Source organism: Phyllobates terribilis, unplaced genomic scaffold (assembly GCF_046119375.1).
Source record: "Phyllobates terribilis strain yellow unplaced genomic scaffold, ASM4611937v1 Scaffold_7__3_contigs__length_470593459, whole genome shotgun sequence".
In the NCBI taxonomy this organism is placed as follows: Eukaryota; Metazoa; Chordata; class Amphibia; order Anura; family Dendrobatidae; genus Phyllobates; species Phyllobates terribilis.
Window position 1 is genome coordinate 86,256,725 of NW_027362767.1, and position 18,254 is coordinate 86,274,978.

The 18,254-nt window shown below is 50.2% G+C and overlaps 1 protein-coding gene across 1 annotated transcript; it reads left to right on the forward strand.

The window, feature by feature from the left end:
- Nucleotides 1-371: 371 nt before the first annotated feature.
- On the forward strand, nucleotides 372-3,099 carry LOC141153787 (uncharacterized). Its single transcript, XM_073638929.1, has one exon. It carries the CDS (start codon nucleotides 456-458, stop codon nucleotides 1,614-1,616), a length of 1,161 nt encoding a protein of 386 aa, XP_073495030.1. The 5' UTR covers nucleotides 372-455; the 3' UTR covers nucleotides 1,617-3,099.
- Nucleotides 3,100-18,254: the final 15,155 nt, after the last annotated feature.

The window sequence follows — 18,254 nt, forward strand, 5'->3', positions numbered from 1 at the left end:
TGAGCTTTCTATTTCTGGCTGCTTACATGCAGTTTCTCCTTCTGGTCAGTAAAACAGAAGAAGCACCTTGCAAGATTTATTAGTAGTTTGCTTCTTCCAGGTGAGTGGAGAGACGCCTGTGTAGCACTATTCATGTCTGTATGATCAGCAGGTACTGAACACATCAATTATGCATATTTTTTATACACATTATAATAAAAGTAATACAGTATTTATATATAGTTTCCAAAAGTAGCTTCACCCTTCTTTAAAAACATGCAAAGGGTCCCACATTAGATGTACAAATACTCTTAACTCATGCATTCCATTTAGCGCGTTACACTACATCATGTTTCCTGTTGCTCCGTTTTGTTCCTAAGTGGAACAGTCATATCCTCACTAGTTTCCTGGAAAGAAACATATCAAGGAGAGCAGGGAGAAATTTCAGCCAGTATGTTATGTGAGAAAAGCTAGGTATGAAGCTCTCGTGGATCCTGCTTCTCGCTGTGTGGCTGGGATTTGCACCCATGTATCGTGGGAATAAGCCTGGCTGCTACCCAACTGGGAACTGCTACACAATTATCATCACTGAACTGACATTTACTGATGCAAATCTGAACTGTGGGCCAAAAGGATCTCTCACCACCATGAAAAGCGAGCAGGAAAAGAGAGAAATATTGCAGTTTGCAACTCAATTTCAGAATCGGAGAAATTTCAGTGAATTCTGGATTGGACTTTACCAGCCAGAGAAAACATGCATTGTTAAAGACAAAAACCTTTATGGCTTCATCTGGATTTCTGGAGAAGAAGAAACTCAGGTCAGTGAATGGGATAAAATTCCTAAAAAAACATGTACCACAAAGAAGAGATGTGTCATTTTACAAAGCAGATTGAGTACCACCAACACTGGATTTGGGAACATCACTTGGTTTTGGAAAAATGACAAATGTACCAGGAGGCTTCCCTCAATTTGTCGCTTTCCTACAGAATTCACTCCAATAGAAGATTTGCCTTCTACTGCACCCACAACCCAACCTATGGAGCTCACATCCTTCCCGACCCAAACAACAGAGATGATTCCTCCTTCAATTAATGTGCTATGCCGAGAGTTCATAGACAATGAGACCGTTACGTGTGAGGTGGAGAATATTCCATATTCATGCAATGACACATACTGCTTTTGTGGGCAAATGGATGATAAGGGAGGAGGTTACGGCCTGAGAAGCTGCCAAGAAAACACAAGTGAAAACTGCCTAGGTCAGTGTGTAACATCTAGTAATATCTCATGTGTCTGTGGGGACCATCAAACTTCTTGTGACAAAGCAGAGTGCACAATTAATACCTCCATTATGGCAATGTCAACAAGTGCAGTGGTCCAGGTTGCCACCAGCTTGCCATTCTATGATTATGACAATTTGTTTGAGAATCTGGTTATACCTTTAATTCTGGGATTGGTGGCTTTAGGGATATTAATAATGCTCGTATGGGGTGGAGTACAAATGTGTGTGAGAAAGAAGAAGCCTAAGAGGAAAAAATCTATAATTCCTGTGGCAGAGCCTGAGGCCAGTGATACAGACTCCACTGATAACTCCAGTGATGAAGAAGGAGACTCTCAGGACATGGCGGAGATGGCATGATACTGGCACATTTTACATTACTGCCAGTGCATTGGAGAACTATAAACAGGGTCGCCAACCACGTAGACAGTAAAAAAAAATTCTTATGGACAATAGGGAACAGAAAGTAAAAAAATTGATGGAAAAATAAAAATCAGTTTAGCGACTTCCTGCTTGGGGGTGTACAACGGTGTACATAACAATTGTGTGTTTGTATGTATTGAGTACAATACAATTGTGTGTTTGTATGTATATTTGTATGCATTGACAAAAAAAATGTCTTCTCGTTTTCCACAGGTTGTATGGACACATCATGTGATTTACTAGTGCTATGTATTCTGTTTGCTACTAGATGCATCTGCTATTGTTAAATCCCACATTTATCTTATGGCTCTTGAATTTTCAAGAGCTCTGAAAACATGGTTTTTAATATTAAAAAATAATCATTTACTTTTCCAAAAAAATGCCACCCAAGTTATGGATTGTTTTTGCTATTGCAGCTCAATAAAAAGGGGCTAGATTGCAATACCAGACTTGGTCCATGGACAAGGGTATCATTGTTCCTGGAAAATCGGATTCAGTGTGAGACATTTCTTCTAGTTTTTATACACTACAATATTCTGTAAAAAATACAAGTGCTTAAAAGTTTTTTTCCCCACTATTTTATCTTAAAAATGACCCCGTGGAGATATTAAACAAAGGATATAGTCAACTATCAGACCCCTGCCACTTTGTCTCCCGTGTCCCCAGTCAGTCTCCTCACTTCCTCTTCCAGCTGGAGACATCACATGACCATTGCAGCCAATCGTGTGATATCCTCAGCCGGAAGAGGAAGTGAAGAGACCGGTAGTGGACACAGACAACGGCAATGTGCAGTGGCTGGGGTTAGGTAAAGGGAGTATAGTTTTTTGGAGTTTTAATATCCCAATGGGCTTCTTTTTTAATAAAAAAAAAAAGTAGTGGTCAATCCCTGTATTGTTTTGCTATGTTCATTGCTGTATTTTCATGCCCAGCGCAGGTGGTTAAGCCTGAGAATAGGGACAGACTTCATGAACTATTCTTTATGCATCCTATGGATCTGTAGGTAATAAAAATGTAATAATGCATTTAAACCTGTCGGAAAATGAGTGGGTTTCACTACGGGGGATTACATAAATTGATGTGGGTGAAGGTTTACACAACATGCTTTCAGAATGCATCTCCAACTTTTGGCACTTCACATCTTTTATAAGACTACCACAATTTCCAGCAAGACTGTCAGGATATGCTGAGAGTTGCAGTTTTTCAACAGGTGGAAAGTGGAAATAAGTAGCTGTATTTTTCTTCCTAATTTTGTACAAAAAGAGGCAGAGAGATAAGCAAATCAGTGCGAAGTGAATCGAATTAGTCTCAAATTATACAAAACATTCGAATTTGCCTGCATGCAACTGTTTAATGATTTTCTTTAGTTGAAATTTGCTCAATTGTAGAGGAAGGGAAGCTGATGAAGAAAAAAAGAAAAAAAGTAATTATTCCTCACTGGGCCTTTACCTGTCCTGATGTGCAGTCCTGCTTTGGTCCCGTCTTCTGTCCAGTCACCAGTGAGGTTTCACCAAAGGCATGTTTGGCAACTACAGGTGCATCTCACTAAATTAGAATATCATCAAAAAGTTAATTTATTTTAGTTCTTCAATACAAAAAGTGAAACTCCTATATTATATAGTCATTACAAACAGAGTGATCTATTTCAAGTGTTTATTTCTGTTAATGTTGATGATTATGGCTTACAGCCAATGAAAACACAAAAGTCACTATCTCAGTAAATTAGAATACTTTATAACAGCAGCTTGAAAAATGTTTTTAACCCCTTTACAGCCTGGTACGTAATAGAACGCACCAGGCTGTCACTCCCTGTTCAGCGCGGGCTCCGGCGCTGAGCCCACACTGAACAGGGCACATGTCAGCTGATTATTACAGCTGACATGTGCCCGCAACAGCCGCGGGTGGAATCGCAATCCACCAGCGGCTGTTAACATGTTAAATGCCACTGTCAATCTCTGACAGCGGCATTTAACATCGCCGCGCCAGAAGCGCAGCACTTACCACGCCCACCGATGCGTGGGCATGACAACCCTGGGTCTGCAGCAGACTCCAGTGGTTGTCATGAGCTGATCGCTATGAGCGCCACCTAGCGGTCGGCGCTCATAGCACAGGAGCATTTCTGCTACATAGAGGTGACCTGCTGATCACCTCTATGTAGCAGAGGCGATCAGACAAGTGCTGCTTCTAGTCTCCTATGGAGACTATAGAAGCAAGCAAAAAGTGAAAAAAAAAGTTTTTCAAAAAAATTAAAAAAAAAATATAAAAAGTTTAAATCACCCCCCTTTCGCCCCATTAAAAAAAAACAAAAAAACACATACACATATTTGGTATTGTCGCGTTCAGAATCGACCGATCTTTCAATATAAAAAAATAATTAATCACATCAGTAAACGATGTAACGAGAAAAAAAATCTAAAATGCCAGAATTACGTTTTTTTGGTCGCCACAACATTGCAATAAAATGCAATAACGGGCGATCAAAACATCGGATCTACCCCAAAATGGTATCAATAAAAACTTCAGCTCGGCACGCAAAAAACAAGCCCTCACCCGGCCCCAGATCCCGAAAAATGGAGACGCTACGGGTCTTCGAGAATGACGCTTTTTTTTTTTTTTTTTTAAGCAAACTTTGGAATTTTTTTTCACTACTTAAATATAAAAAGAACCTATACATGTTTGGTGTCTATGAACTCATAATGGAGCCGTAATGGAGAATAATAATGGCAGGTCAGTTTTAGTGACGCGCCCCCTGGGCCATGGGGTACTCTGTGCCAGGCCGGTCGTTGCTAGGGGAGATGTCACAGTGGCGGTGACCCGGTCCGTGACCCAGGGCAGTCAGTAAAAAGGGGATATTTACAGGGGATTTATAGTTCTTGTATAAAGTTCGTGACGCCACCTGTGGTATGCGGCTAAAGGGAGTCGCCGCTGCGGAGCAGATCCTCTGGAGCTGGTGTTAATGCAGCAGAGTTGGTTTAGCTCTCCACAGGCAGAGCTTAGCTCCAGGGCTGTGCTGAGTTGTTATGGATGTTGCGGTGTAGTGCAAGGGGTGATGGCGCAGCAATAACTTCACAGAGACAGTGGGGTGCAGTCTTCAGAGTTTACTCACAGTTGTTAAATTCCTCAGGTTGCACTGTCCAGCTTACAGCCTCCCACGTCGCGCTGCGTTCACCAGGCAGGGGTTCAGCAAACTCCCAGGTGTTTCAAGAGTGCCTGACAGGACCCCGTTCTATATGACCTTCTCAGACGTCTTTCTGCGCTGGCTCTCCCCCTTCTTGCCCTGCGCCTCGCCAAACAATGTCCCAAGCCGGTATCCTCTGAACTTTCTGGGCAACCTGGAGTTCCCTGAATCCTATGTGGTTACCTTTTTGGCGACTTGAGTGCGGATGTGGCAACTGCACCCTGAAAGTACAGAAGCCTCCGGTTTCCAGTTGAACTTTGTCATTCTCACTGGTCAGGGGCCGGTCCCCTCTGCAGCTAGATCCCTCCACCGCCTGGCGGATTCGGGCGTACGGGTGGCCTCCAGCACTGCCTGTACCCCTGGGATCCCTTTCACTTTCCTGGAGCCTTTCTCCTGCTCCTCTCTTCTTCCTCCTCTCCTTCTCAGTCTTGGGCCTCTCTCCTAGGCCCTGCTCCTTCTCTAAGCTGAACAGAGCTCCTGCTCCCACTACTTCTCCTCTCAGACTGATCTCCTCTGACTGACCTGTCTATCCAAGGTGGTTCCCTCTTTTATATCACTTCTAACAAGTGCTCCCCTGAACTATGTCCTCCACCCACACCCACTACATGGTTCCCCCTACTTTGGTTCCCCCCACTCCAGCCAGGGACAAGGCTCAGCAGGGAAGCGACTCATCTTACCCCTCCTGCTGGTCTGGAGTAGTGTAGTGTTGGATGCAGGTGTTTGGGTCCCGGGCAGCACTCTATCCTTAGCTGAGAGTGAGATACCACACCTCTGGGTGAGATGCAGTACCTCTGTGGCGACTGACCCCGCAGGGGCACCACATAAGCATTCAGTGAACGTGGTAAAAAAAATTGAAAAAAAAAAAACATCTGTGGTATTGCACTTTTTTGCAATTTCACCGCACTTGGATTTTTTTTCCCGTTTTCCCATACACGATATGGTAAAACCAGTAATGTCATTCAAAAGTACAACTCATCCCGCAAAAAATAAGCCCTCACACGGCCATATTGACCAAAAAATAAAAATGCTATGGCTCTGGGAACAAGGGGAGCAAAAAATGAAAATGCAAAAATGGAAAATCCCAGGGTTGAGAAGGGGTTAAAATCCGAAATGTTGGCCTACTGAAATTAATTTTAAGTAAATGCACTCAATACTTGGTCTGGGCTCCTTTTGCATCAATTACTGCATCAATGCGGCAATGTGGCATGGAGGCGATCAGCCTGTGGCACTGCTGAGGTGTTATGGAAGCCCAAGTTGCTTTGATAGCAGCCTTCAGCTCGTCTGAATTGTTGGGTCTGGTGTCTCATCTTCCTCTTGACAATACCCCATAGATTCTCTATGGGGTTAAGGTCAGGTGAGTTTGCTGGCCAATCAAGCACAGTGATACTATTGTTTTTAAACCAGGTATTGGTACTTTTGGCAGTGTGGACAGGTGCCAATTCCTGCTGGAGAATGACATTTCCATCTCCAAAGAGCTTGTTGGCAGAGGAAAGCATGAAGTGCTCTAAAATTTCCTGGTAGACAGCTGCGCTGACTTTGGTCTTGATAAAACACAGTGGACCTACACCAGCAGATGACATGGCTCCCCAAACCATCACTGATTGTGGAAACTTCACACTAGATCTCAAGCAGCTTGGACTGTGGCCTCTCCACTCTTCCTCCAGACTCTGGGACCTTGATTTCCAAATGAAAATTGGAACTCTGGGACCTTGTGGAGTGTGTCAATGACTGGCTTCTGGACATGTCAAGTCAGCAGTCTTCCCCATAATTGTGGAGCCTACTGAAACAGACTAAGGGACCTTTTTAAACGCCTTTTTTGTGTTTTCATTGTAAGCCATAATCATCAACATTAACAGAAATAAACACTTGAAATAGATCACTCTGCTTGTAATGACTCTATATATTATACTAGATGGTGGCCCGAATCTAACGCATCGGGTATTCTACAATATGTATGCGGCCGACCGGGCGCAATCAGCAGAGCGTTGCTTAAATTTGGCGCCAAAATCGCCGATTGGTCGCGGCCGAAGACCAATCAGCAAAGCAATGTTTAAATTTGGCGGCAATATCTCTGATTGGTTGCGGCCGCTGGGCGCGACCAATCAGCGAACTGTGTTAGTGAGGACCGGAGAGCTTGTTTAAATTTGGCGCCAAAATCGCTGATTAGTCGCGACCAATCAGCAAAGCGATGTTTAAATTTGGCGCCAATAATGCTGATTGGTCGCGGCCGGGGAGCGGCGCTGCCTGTGCAGGTACTTCCGCTGCGAGTAGCCGGGAGATGAGTGGCTGCTCGCAGCAGAAGGATCCTGACCAGCGGCGCCGCTCCCCGGTCCTCCCTTCATACTTGCAGTCGGGAGAACAGCGGCCCTAGGCGCTGATCTCCCGACGGTAGCCGCATGGAGGGCAGCGGCGCCGCCGGTCGGGGTCCTTCTGCTGCTAGCAGCCGGGAGATGACCGGCTAGCGCTGGTCATCTCCCGGCTGCATCGCCGCTGACCTCCGTGCGGCAGATGAGCCGCTAACGGCCGCCATCTTTTTATGAAATCCCGCGTCGCTGATTGGCCGCGGCCGGACCAATCAGCGATGCGGGATTTCCTGGACAGAAGGACAGACAGACAGACGGGATAAGACGATTATATATATTAGATGAGTTTCACTTTTTGCATTGAAGAACTGAAATAAATTAACTTTTTGATGATATTCTAATTTAGTGAGATGCATGTCTTGCAACGTAATGACATAAGGCCTAGTCACTAGTCATGATGTCCGCAGCGTGGCCTTGTCAGCGCGGGAGGCGACGGAGAGATAGCATTGGTGACTGGACAATAAAAGATGACGGGATCGGGAATTCGTCAGGGTAGAGGGGACGTCTTGGTGATGTTAATTTTATTTTGATTTTCTTCTACCGAGTTTATTATGTTCTGGGGAGACATCAGACCATAATAATGCATGTTTGATTTGCATCAAATAAATATAGAATTTCCAGACACAATTCTACAAATGAGGCCTGCTGTTGTGTTATTCTTTCAGTGCGGTTGTATAGTAGCGATTTATGTCACAGACCAGGTTAAATGGATGATATATGTGTGCGTGCATATACACACACATGCATCATCCATCCGTATAATAATATATATAAAGCATTGTATTTTTATTATATATATATATATATATATATATATATATATATATATATATATATATATATATATATATATATATATATATATATATATATATATATATATATATACACACACACACACACACACACATGTATGCATACAGTACAGACCAAAAGCTTGGACACACCTTCTCATTTAAAGATTTTTCTGTATTTTCATGACTATGAAAATTGTACATTCACACTGAAGGCATCAAAACTATGAATTAACACATGTGGAATTATATATTTAACAAAAAAGTGTGAAACAACTGAAAATATGTCTTATATTCTAGGTTCTTCAAAGTCGCCACCTTTTGCTTTGATGACTGCTTTGCACACTCTTGGCATTCTCTTGATGAGCTTCAAGAGGTAGTCACCGGAAATGGTTTTCACTTCGCAGGTGTGCCCTGTCAGGTTTAATACGTGGGATTTCTTGCCTTATAAATGGGATTGGGACCATCAGTTGTGTTGTGCAGAAGTCTGGTGGATACACAGCTGATAGTCCTACTGAATAGACTGTTAGAATTTGTATTATGCAAGAAAAAAAGCAGCTAAGTAAAGAAAAACGAGAGGCCATCATTACTTTAAGAAATGAAGGTCAGTCAGTGCGAAAAATTGGGAAAACTTTGAAAGTGTCCCCAAGTGCAGTTGCAAAAACCATCAAGCGCTACAAAGAAACTGGCTCACATGAGGACCGCCCCAGAAAAGGAAGACCAAGAGTCACCTCTGCTTCTGAGGATAAGTTTATCCGAGTCATCAGCCTCAGAAAACGCAGGTTAACAGCAGCTCAGATTAGAGACCAGGTCAATGCCACACAGAGTTCTAGCAGCAGACATATCTCTTCAACAACTGTTAAGAGGAGGCTTTGTGCAGCACGCCTTCATGGTAAAATAGCTGCTAGGAAACCACTGCTAAGGACAGGTGTGTCACCCTGGCCTGGATGCCACAAATATAATAAAGCTGTGTCTGAGAGCAAGGGGGAGGTTCTCTGGTCAGGGGAACTTTAGCATGCAATACCTCCTGTCTCACACCAGTAGGGGGAGCAGGCTGCCCCTATAAAAGCTGGAACTGGGGGCAGGGTTAGGGAGAACTGGATGACCTGTCTCTGGATTGAGAGGTGTCCCAGAGCAGTGAGGGACAGTTGTATTGCACCCTAAGAGGACGTGTGGCAGTAGGAGAGCCACAAGCCAGGGACAAGAGGTGAAGTGCGCCTGTCCTGGCAGACAAAGAACCAAATTTACCAGACTTTGGCGTCTGAGGCTGTGAGGATTCCACGTCCTACAGCAGATAACCAGTCCCCAGAAGGGACCAGAAAAGCCGTACCAGGCCGGGAATAGAAAGGGATCCAAGTTGCAGGCCATACGGGCGAGAAGACACGGTGAGCTCGGGAACGTGGGCTGTTACCCTATAAGGAGGAAATAGCCAGAAGGAGCGCAGAGAGCACAGTAGGCCTACACCCTCACCCTGACCAGGGCCAATTTCCCAATTGCTCTCAGACATCCTGGTCCCCTCCTAGCCGGGACTGTTTGTGGGTCAGTTCACCTGTTCTAGTAAAGACCCTGGACTGCAACCTGTTGTCTGTGTTCTCCTTGCTCCTCCAGCACTAACGGTACTGGGACGCCCTACACCATCACCCCCATCTTCCATGATACTGCCCTGGGGCCGCACTCTTCCCGTGGGAAGTCACACTATCCCAGCTGCATACATCATCAGCCCCAGCGGTCTACCTGGCAGCGGCGGTCCGCACTGACCGCAATCCACGGGTGACATAGTCGGACACACCAACAGCGCGTCGCAGACTACCACTGGTCTGACCACCCTGAGCCACGGAACCGGGTAGCCACTACTACCCCCATCGTTCCCCTATTGCCCGGATCCGAGTGCCCCACGGCCCAGGGAGCGAGTCAGCTTTGGCGTAGTCGGCAGGATAGTAACCAACCCGCCAGAAACTGGTATTGCGTGCCTGAAAAAAGACTGTACACGCACCTGAAAAGAGGTTTCCCGCCATCCGGAGCCGTTTCCCGCCATTTCCAGCCGTCTCCCGCCATCTTCCGTCGGTTCCCGCCATCTTCAGCCGTTTTCCCGCCATCGGACGCCATCTTCAGGACGCCGCGCGGGAAGAAGAGGGGCGTGGACGTCCAAACATCGCGAGATCCGAAGCTCCGCCCCACGCACCGGCGCTGCGCAAGGTCCTGGAAGGGAGAGAGAGCGACGCTGACGCCACCAGGGCGCGACGCAAGGTCCTCGTCCAGAGCAGCATCAGCGGAGCCGCGGCCTACTGAAGAGGATCGTCGGAAGGTAGGCCACGCTTAACTAAGGGGGAGGAAGATGTCGGACACAGAGGCGCCCACTACCACCAGCGCAGCTGCAGCAGCGGTGATGCCATTTTCCCTGCCCTACATCCCTGGAGCGGCCTGGCTGCCTAAGTACTCAGGGGAGCCCCATGCCCTGACTGATTTTAAGGAAAGGCTGTACAGTTTGTTCCAAGTTTACCCCCTGACAGAGGAACAGAAGGTCAGCATACTGACGGGGCAGTTAACTGGCGCAGCCCAGCGGGAGGTAAAGTCGTGGCCCGCTGAGGAGAAAAGGACTGTGAAGGACATTCTGGCCCGGCTGCGAGGTACCTTTGATACCTGTACCTCAGCAGAAATTAAATTGCGGTTCTATGGATGTAAGCAAAGAGCACAGGACAGCATCAGAGACTATGCCCTAAATTTGCAGGAAGCCTTGAGGGCCATCAAACAAACTGACCCTGGCAGCGTGCAGGTAACGGACAAGCTGCTAACAGAACAATTCATAGAAGGTCTGCTGTCTAGCGCCCACAGGGCCCAACTGCGCCTCATGTTCTTTCAGAACCCTGATCTGACCTTTGCCCAATTTAAGGACAGGGCCATAAGGGTGCTCCGTGAACCCGCAACCAGTGGCGCTATAAACCTCCGGCGTCCTGCTCTCACCTACCACCAGGAGGCAGCGCCCTCCCCTATGGACTCTGTGGGTGCTGACGCACAGGCCCTGAACCAAGCCCCGTCGAAAGACCTGCACCACCAAGTCCAGGAGCTGACCAGGAGCGTCGCGGCGTTGACCAGGACCGTCCAGGCGTTACAAGTGGACCCGTCAAGACCCATCAAGCTGGCTTCAAGTCCGGAGGATGTCCCGTGGCGTCGACAGAGGAGGACCCCGTCGTTCAGAGGGAGGCCCACAGACCGCTACGCAGAGGACGGACAGCCCATTTGCCATCGATGCAACCAGCCCGGACACATTTCCAGGTACTGTAATTTAAACGGGTCCAACCTGGGGCAGAGGGCCGACCCCCAGGCATAAGATCACCAGGCCCTTATAATTGGCGTGATAAGTACGTTGGGGGGGCGCCCGGTTTTTCCCGTGGTGCTGGACGGTATCCCCATGAACGCCTTGCTGGATACTGGGTCGCAAGTAACCACTATCCCTTATGTACTTTTTAAGCAGTATTGGACTGATGCGGATATCACACGGTATCCAGACAGTAACTTGAGCATCATCGCCAGTAATGGCTTACCCGTGCCGCAGATGGGGTTCAAGGAGATGACCATTAAAATTGGTAAAGTTGAACTACCAGCACAAGGAGTAATTATTGTGGACATTGACTGTCGTGAAAGTCACCCTAAAATAACTGTGGGTACTAACATGATTGAAAATTGTCTTTCAGAGGTAATTGTAATTCTACAACAGGTGGCGGTGAATGCTAGTTCCAGCCAACAGAGAGTCCTCAACAAAGAGATAAAAGCCCTGATGAGACGGCAGCAGGAAGAACTGTCTGGTGGTGAGATCGGTAGCGTCAGACTGAGTGACCCATTCCCCATTTCCATGCCTCCCAAAAGTGAAATGATGATCTGGTGTCGGACTGCAATCGGGTTGAGAGGTAGAGACTACCAAGCCATGGTAGAACCCGTGTACTCGAACAGCAGGCCCACCATTTTGACAGCCCGGGGGGTGGTTGATGTCCGTCATGGAAGGGTGCCCGTTCGCATTCTCAACATTGGGGAGAGGGAGGTACACTTACCCAGGTACGGTACACTTGCCAAACTGTTTGTTGTCGAACACAAAGCTATCAGGGCCGTGGAGCCTTTGCCTCCATCTCCACAGGCGGAGGGTAATGGCTCCCAGAAACAAAAGGAGGACTGGTGCCAGAAACTCCATGTGGGTGCTGACTCCACTTCCCTGCACCAAAAACAAGGAGTCTACTGGGTGGTACAGGAGTACGAGAGAGTCTTTAGTAAGTACCCGCTAGATTTCGGCAGAGTAAAAGGGATAGAACACCACATCCCCACAGGGAGCCACCCACCAATAAAAGAGAGACACAGACCTGTACCCCCTGCACATTATCAGAACACAAAGGGGATGCTAAGAGAAATGAAAGACGCTGGGGTCATTAGAGATAGCTGTAGCTGATTGGCAGCCCCCTTGGTTCTGGTGAAAAAGAAAGACGGCACCATGAGAATGTGCGTGGACTATAGACAAATCAACCGTATCACCCATAAAGACGCATATCCGCTGCCTAGAATAGAAGAGTCTTTAGCCGCACTAAAATCAGCTAACTTCTTTTCTACTTTGGACCTTACTAGCGGATACTGGCAGGTTCCTGTGGCAGAGGCTGACAAGGAGAAGACCGTCTTCACCACCCCGATGGGACTGAGCGAGTTCAACTGTATGCCCTTCGGGCTCTGCAACGCACCAGGGACCTTCCAGAGGCTGATGGAATGCTGTCTAGGGCACCGAAACTTCGAGACTGTCCTCCTTTACCTGGACGACGTGATTGTCTATTCGAAGACTTACGAGGACCATCTAAAGCACCTGGCCGAGGTGTTCGAAGCCCTGGCAGGCTACGGCCTGAAGGTGAAACCATCAAAGTGTCACCTGTTGAAACCGAAGGTCCAGTACCTAGGGCACGTGGTAAGTGCGGAAGGAGTAGCCCCCGACCCTGACAAGGTCATGGCAATCAAGAGCTGGCCAAGCCCTTCGAATGTCAAGGAAGTGAGGCAATTCCTCGGGTTGGTAGGCTACTACCGAAGGTTCATCCCCGGGTTCACTAAGATGGCAGCTCCTATGCAGGACCTCCTGATAGGACAGTCTAAGTCCAGAAGCCAAAAGCCACCCTTCAACTGGGATAAACCGGAAGAGGAGTCCTTCCGCCAGTTGAAGATAGTCCTCACAGGGGATGAGATCCTGACCTACCCTGATTATGGCCAGCCTTTTATTCTCCACACAGACGCCAGTAATGTGGGACTGGGAGCCGTACGGTCACAAAACCAACAGGGCAGAGAAAGGGTGATCGCGTACGCCAGCCGGAAGCTGAAGCCCACCGAGAGGAACCCGGAGAATTACAGCTCCTTCAAGCTAGAATTCTTGGCGGTGGTGTGGGCCATAACGGAACGCTTCAAGCATTACCTGGCCTCCGCAAAGTTCACTGTGTACACGGACAACAACCCGTTAACACACCTAGACAGTGCAAGACTTGGTGCCCTGGAACAGCGGTGGATGGCCCGTCTCTCCAATTATGACTTCGTGATCAAGCACCGGGTAGGCAAAACCAATGCCAACGCTGACGCCCTATCGAGAATGCCTCACTTACCTGAAGGTGACGAAGACCCGGAAGAGCTGGAGGAGGTAGAACTCCCCGCGTTTCACCGGTATGGAGCCGCTCAATACTCCCACCGTGTGAAGGAGGAGGATTTAACAACCGTTATGATCAATCCCCTACCTCACCACAGCTGGGCAGAGACCCAAGATAGTGACCTTGCAATCCGCCTGGTGAAAGATCTGCTGACCCAGGAAGACGCCCGCTTAGGTCCGGATGCTCCAGAGGAAGCCAAGCAGCTATGGAAAGAGAAGAGGAAGTGACGCGCCCCCTGGGCCATGTTGTTGTGCAGCGTTGCGCACGCGGGGAATACCCGGAGCCGGATCTGATAGGGGTAGTAGTCCTCGTGGCGGTGACCCGGTCCGTGCCCAGGGTGTCAAACCAAGTGGCAGAACTTAGAATAAGATGTTATATTGTTTGACTACGCCACCCGTGGATTGCGGTCAGTGGGGACCGCCGCTGCACTGCAGACCGCTGAGGCTGATGTTATTTGTGCAGCTGAGAGTGGGATGACTCCCCACGGGAGGAGTATTGCCTCAGGGCAGCTATTGTGGAGATGATGATGGGAGTGATGGTGTGGGTGTCCCAGTACTCATGGTGCAGGTGCGGCGATGAAACACAGAGGCTTGAAGTGCAGTTTCCAAAACTTTACTCACTGTTGGTGTTCAGATCACTTCGGCCAGGAGTGACCACCCGAGCCGTGCTGCGTTCACCAGGGGAGGGACCCGGTCAACTCCCAGGCAATTCCGGAGTGTGGTTCAGGGCTTCCCTCTCTTTCCTTTCTCTGGCCGTCCTCACCAGGGACCCACCTTTGTCCAGCTCCCTCGGGCCTTCTGGTGGCGAAACCTTTCCCGGTTTCCCTGACCCTATCCGGTATGCCTTCCTGGTGGATATGGTGAGGGGTCGCGCCAAGACTTGACCACGACCTCCGGTTCCTGGCTAAGGATAATTGGCCTCCACCAGTTTGGGATCCGGTACCCTGTTCCGCCAACCCTTCACCCGTTATTCCGTGGGATCTTAGGGTTCCCTCCTCTCTTGCGTCTCTGGGCCTTTCCTGGTGTTTCTTGCCTCCTTTCTCTTTCTGCTGTCTCAGGCCTCCACTCCAGGCTTGCCTCTGGAGCTGGGCCCAGACTGAGCCACAGCTCCCTGTCAGCCCTCTCTGGCTGAGCTCCTCTCTGAACTGAACCGGACTGGACTGACTGACTGACTTAAGATGGTGCCCACCTTATATACTCCCTTCTGACACCCGAGCCCAGGTGACCAGCACCCAATGGGCTCCTACCTATGCCTAGAGTCCCTCCCCTGTCTACTCCTACACCACTGGGATATTCCTCCCCCCTCCCCACTCCAGCCAGGGACAGACGCTGTCGTACCTGCACATCTATCTGGTGGGAGTACCGTTGATCTGTCCCCCGGAAATGGGGCGAGTGTGGTGCATGCAGCCTACTGAGCCCCGGTCCACACTCCATCCTTACCCGGGAGTGGAATATCACACCTCTGGTTCGAGGTGCAATACCCCTGTAGCAGCCGAGTCCTCGGGGTGCTACATTCCCCCCTGGTAAATCACAGCACGTCCTCGGGCTGGAAAAGAGCAAAGACAATAGTAAACATACAAAAATTTTAAAGTGCACTCACATATAAGATATATCAACTTTTCAATCATCCCTTGATGGGAGGTCCTTTTCTCTTTAACGTTACTGGTCAAAACTACCGGAACTCTTTTAGCATATAACACATTATAGAACATCACAGGTAACTTTTACATTATTATTCTAGCAGCATTTAAACTTTCAATATAAAACTTTTTCAAGTAAAACATTCTCATATAAAACGTTCTTCACAAACACATTCTTTATCTCTGGCCACGGCTCAACTTGTGACCAGGTAAAGTGCAACAGTCACTAATTCCGAGGTAGAAAAACAGTTCTTATAAAACCAGTAAGGGGCGCTTAAGGAAGCGCAACTATTTACAGGATGGCCGCTCTCAGTCCTCGGCCAGTGGGAATAGGGGAATGGCTGCTCACAGTCCTCAGCCTGGTTAGGGATTAGGGGCACACAGGTAACAGTTCACACAATCAACAATTTCACGACAGTTCTTGTACCCCGACGGGTAACTATATACAATTCTTTGTTCACGCTACTTCCCTTCAGTAGCTATGTCCTCTCCGTGCTCCCTCCTGAGGGTAGTCTTCAGACCCGTCCGGGTCCTCTTGGCTTTCCTCGTACTGCAACTCCTCCTCAGTTAGCCGGTGTACGTGAAGGGCGTACGGTCCTTTGGCACACTCATGCCGGGTGAAGGTGACCACGTCACCCGGGTAGAGATCACGTCCACGGTGTCCTTCAGGTAGGTGGCTCTCGACATCCCTGCGGGTAACAAAGACGTCGCCGGGAGTTCGGTGGTCCCGGATAAAGCCCCAGCCATGCTCTAGCTGGAACTTTATTACGGTCCCGTCGGTGCGGGGACCGTGGGCTGTTCGGGGGTCTTGTCGGGCCCTGCGCTTCTGTTCCGCGCTTCGGGCCTGCAGCTGTTCCTCGCGGATCCGCCTCTCTCGCCGTTCTCTTCCAAAGACCTCCAGCTGTTGACGGCAGCACTCCTCACGCCGGGCTGCGTCCGCCCGGGTCTCCTGGGTGAACCCCATGAGGTTCTCACCGGTCGGATCCCATTCAAATTGGGCGTCCTCTAACGGGAGCGGAACAATTTTGGCGGGCGCCGGAGCCGGGATCAGGGGCTCACACAGGGGCCGTTCCCTCCGGAGCCGGGGGTTGACGTACTCCGGTGGCCACTCGAAGGGCAGCCCGTCCGGGCTAGTATGCTGCGCGAAGAGATCTGCGCCCAGGGGTGGCACTGTGGAGGCAGAGGGCGCGGTGGGGTCCACGGCGCCCGGGGGTACTCGGCCTTGCGTCCAGGCCGGAGGCATCCTATTTGGGTCTAGGAATGGCACCTTTGGGGAAGAGGGCGCTGGAGGGACAGCGGCGCCCGGGTTCACCAGGCCTTGCGACCAGGCCGGTGGCACTTCCTGCTTCGCCGCGCTCAGGGTCAAGGGGCGTGGCGCGGAAGAGGGCGTGACCGCGGCTCCTGCCGCTTGAGGCCTAGTTGGGAGCAGTGGCGGTGCGGCAACGGGCGCGGTGAGTAGGACTTCGGGCTCTGCGACGGGGAGCTGGGGCAGGCTTACGGCTACTGGGCTCGGGGTAATGACGTCCCCATTACCTGCTTCCATCCTTGCAGCTCCCTCCGCGGCGTCGTCTCCGGCCTTCGTCCTTCCTGTACCATCCTCAGAGGCGGACATGCTCCTTGTTGCAGGTGGCGCCTCCTGCTGGCGGATCCCAGCCTGCCGGGCCATCTCCCTTCTCCACTTGGCCAGCGCATCCTGCTGTGCCCGGACCATCCTCCGGTCCAAGTCCTCCAGCGCAGCCTGCGCACGCTCCGGATCTCTGGGGAGCTGTGCCAGGATCTCCACTAGGCTGGCTGGCGGTGCGGCCTGCAACAGGCTCCGGACCACGGGGTCGGTACTACTTGACTCTTCCTCCATCCCCGGGTACGGTCTGTCCAGACTCCTCTTGGCCGCCCCCAGTCCCTCCGTTTTGTTCTCTATCCGCCCCCATTGGGAGTGGCCCCGGGGCAACTTGGCGACTGTCAGCTTCAGGGGCAGCCCCCCCACGCTGATGGACATCTCTATTGTTGCAGTCTCGACTGGTGGGGGCGGTCTCCGCTTTTGGCGCCATTCTGGGGCCATGCCCACGATGGGAGGTGGTCTCTTGCCGCCCTCTGGCACGCCCATAATGGCGTCCGCTCTGCCAGGGCGGGAAACCGTCTCAGATGGCGGGAATCGTCTCCTGATGGCGGGAAACTCCGCGGATGGCGAGCAAAGTCTGCAGATGGCGGGTAACCGGCAGGAAACGACCCGACCTGGCGCCCGATGGCGGGAATACTCTGGAATTGGCGGGAGGCTTCTTCTTACGGTACATGTGAGGTTTTCTTCAGGCACGCAGTACCCGGTGGTTGCGGGCATGGAATCCTGCCGACTACGCCAAAGTTGACGCGCCCCCTGGGCCATGTTGTTGTGCAGCGTTGCGCACGCGGGGAATACCCGGAGCCGGATCTGATAGGGGTAGTAGTCCTCATGGCGGTGACCCGGTCCGTGCCCAGGGTGTCAAACCAAGTGGCAGAACTTAGAATAAGATGTTATATTGTTCGACTACCCCACCCGTGGATTGCGGTCAGTGGGGACCGCCGCTGCACTGCAGACCGCTGAGGCTGATGTTATTTGTGCAGCTGAGAGTGGGATGACTCAGTATTGCCTCAGGGCAGCTATTGTGGAGATGATGATGGGAGTGATGGTGTGGGTGTCCCAGTACTCATGGTGCAGGTGCGGCGATGAAACACAGAGGCTTGAAGTGCAGTTTCCAAAACTTTACTCACTGTTGGTGTTCAGATCACTTCGGCCAAGAGTGACCACCCAAGCCGTGCTGCGTTCACCAGGGGAGGGACCCGGTCAACTCCCAGGCAATTCCGGAGTGTGGTTCAGGGCTTCCCTCTCTTTCCTTTCTCTGGCCGTCCCCACCAGGGACCCACCTTTGTCCAGCTCCCTCGGGCCTTCTGGTGGCGAAACCTTTCCCGGTTT

Coding starts and splice junctions, on each gene's coding strand:
- LOC141153787 (XM_073638929.1), top strand. CDS start 456: ATGAAGCTCTCGTGGATCCTGCTTCTCGCTGTGTGGCTGGGATTTGCA.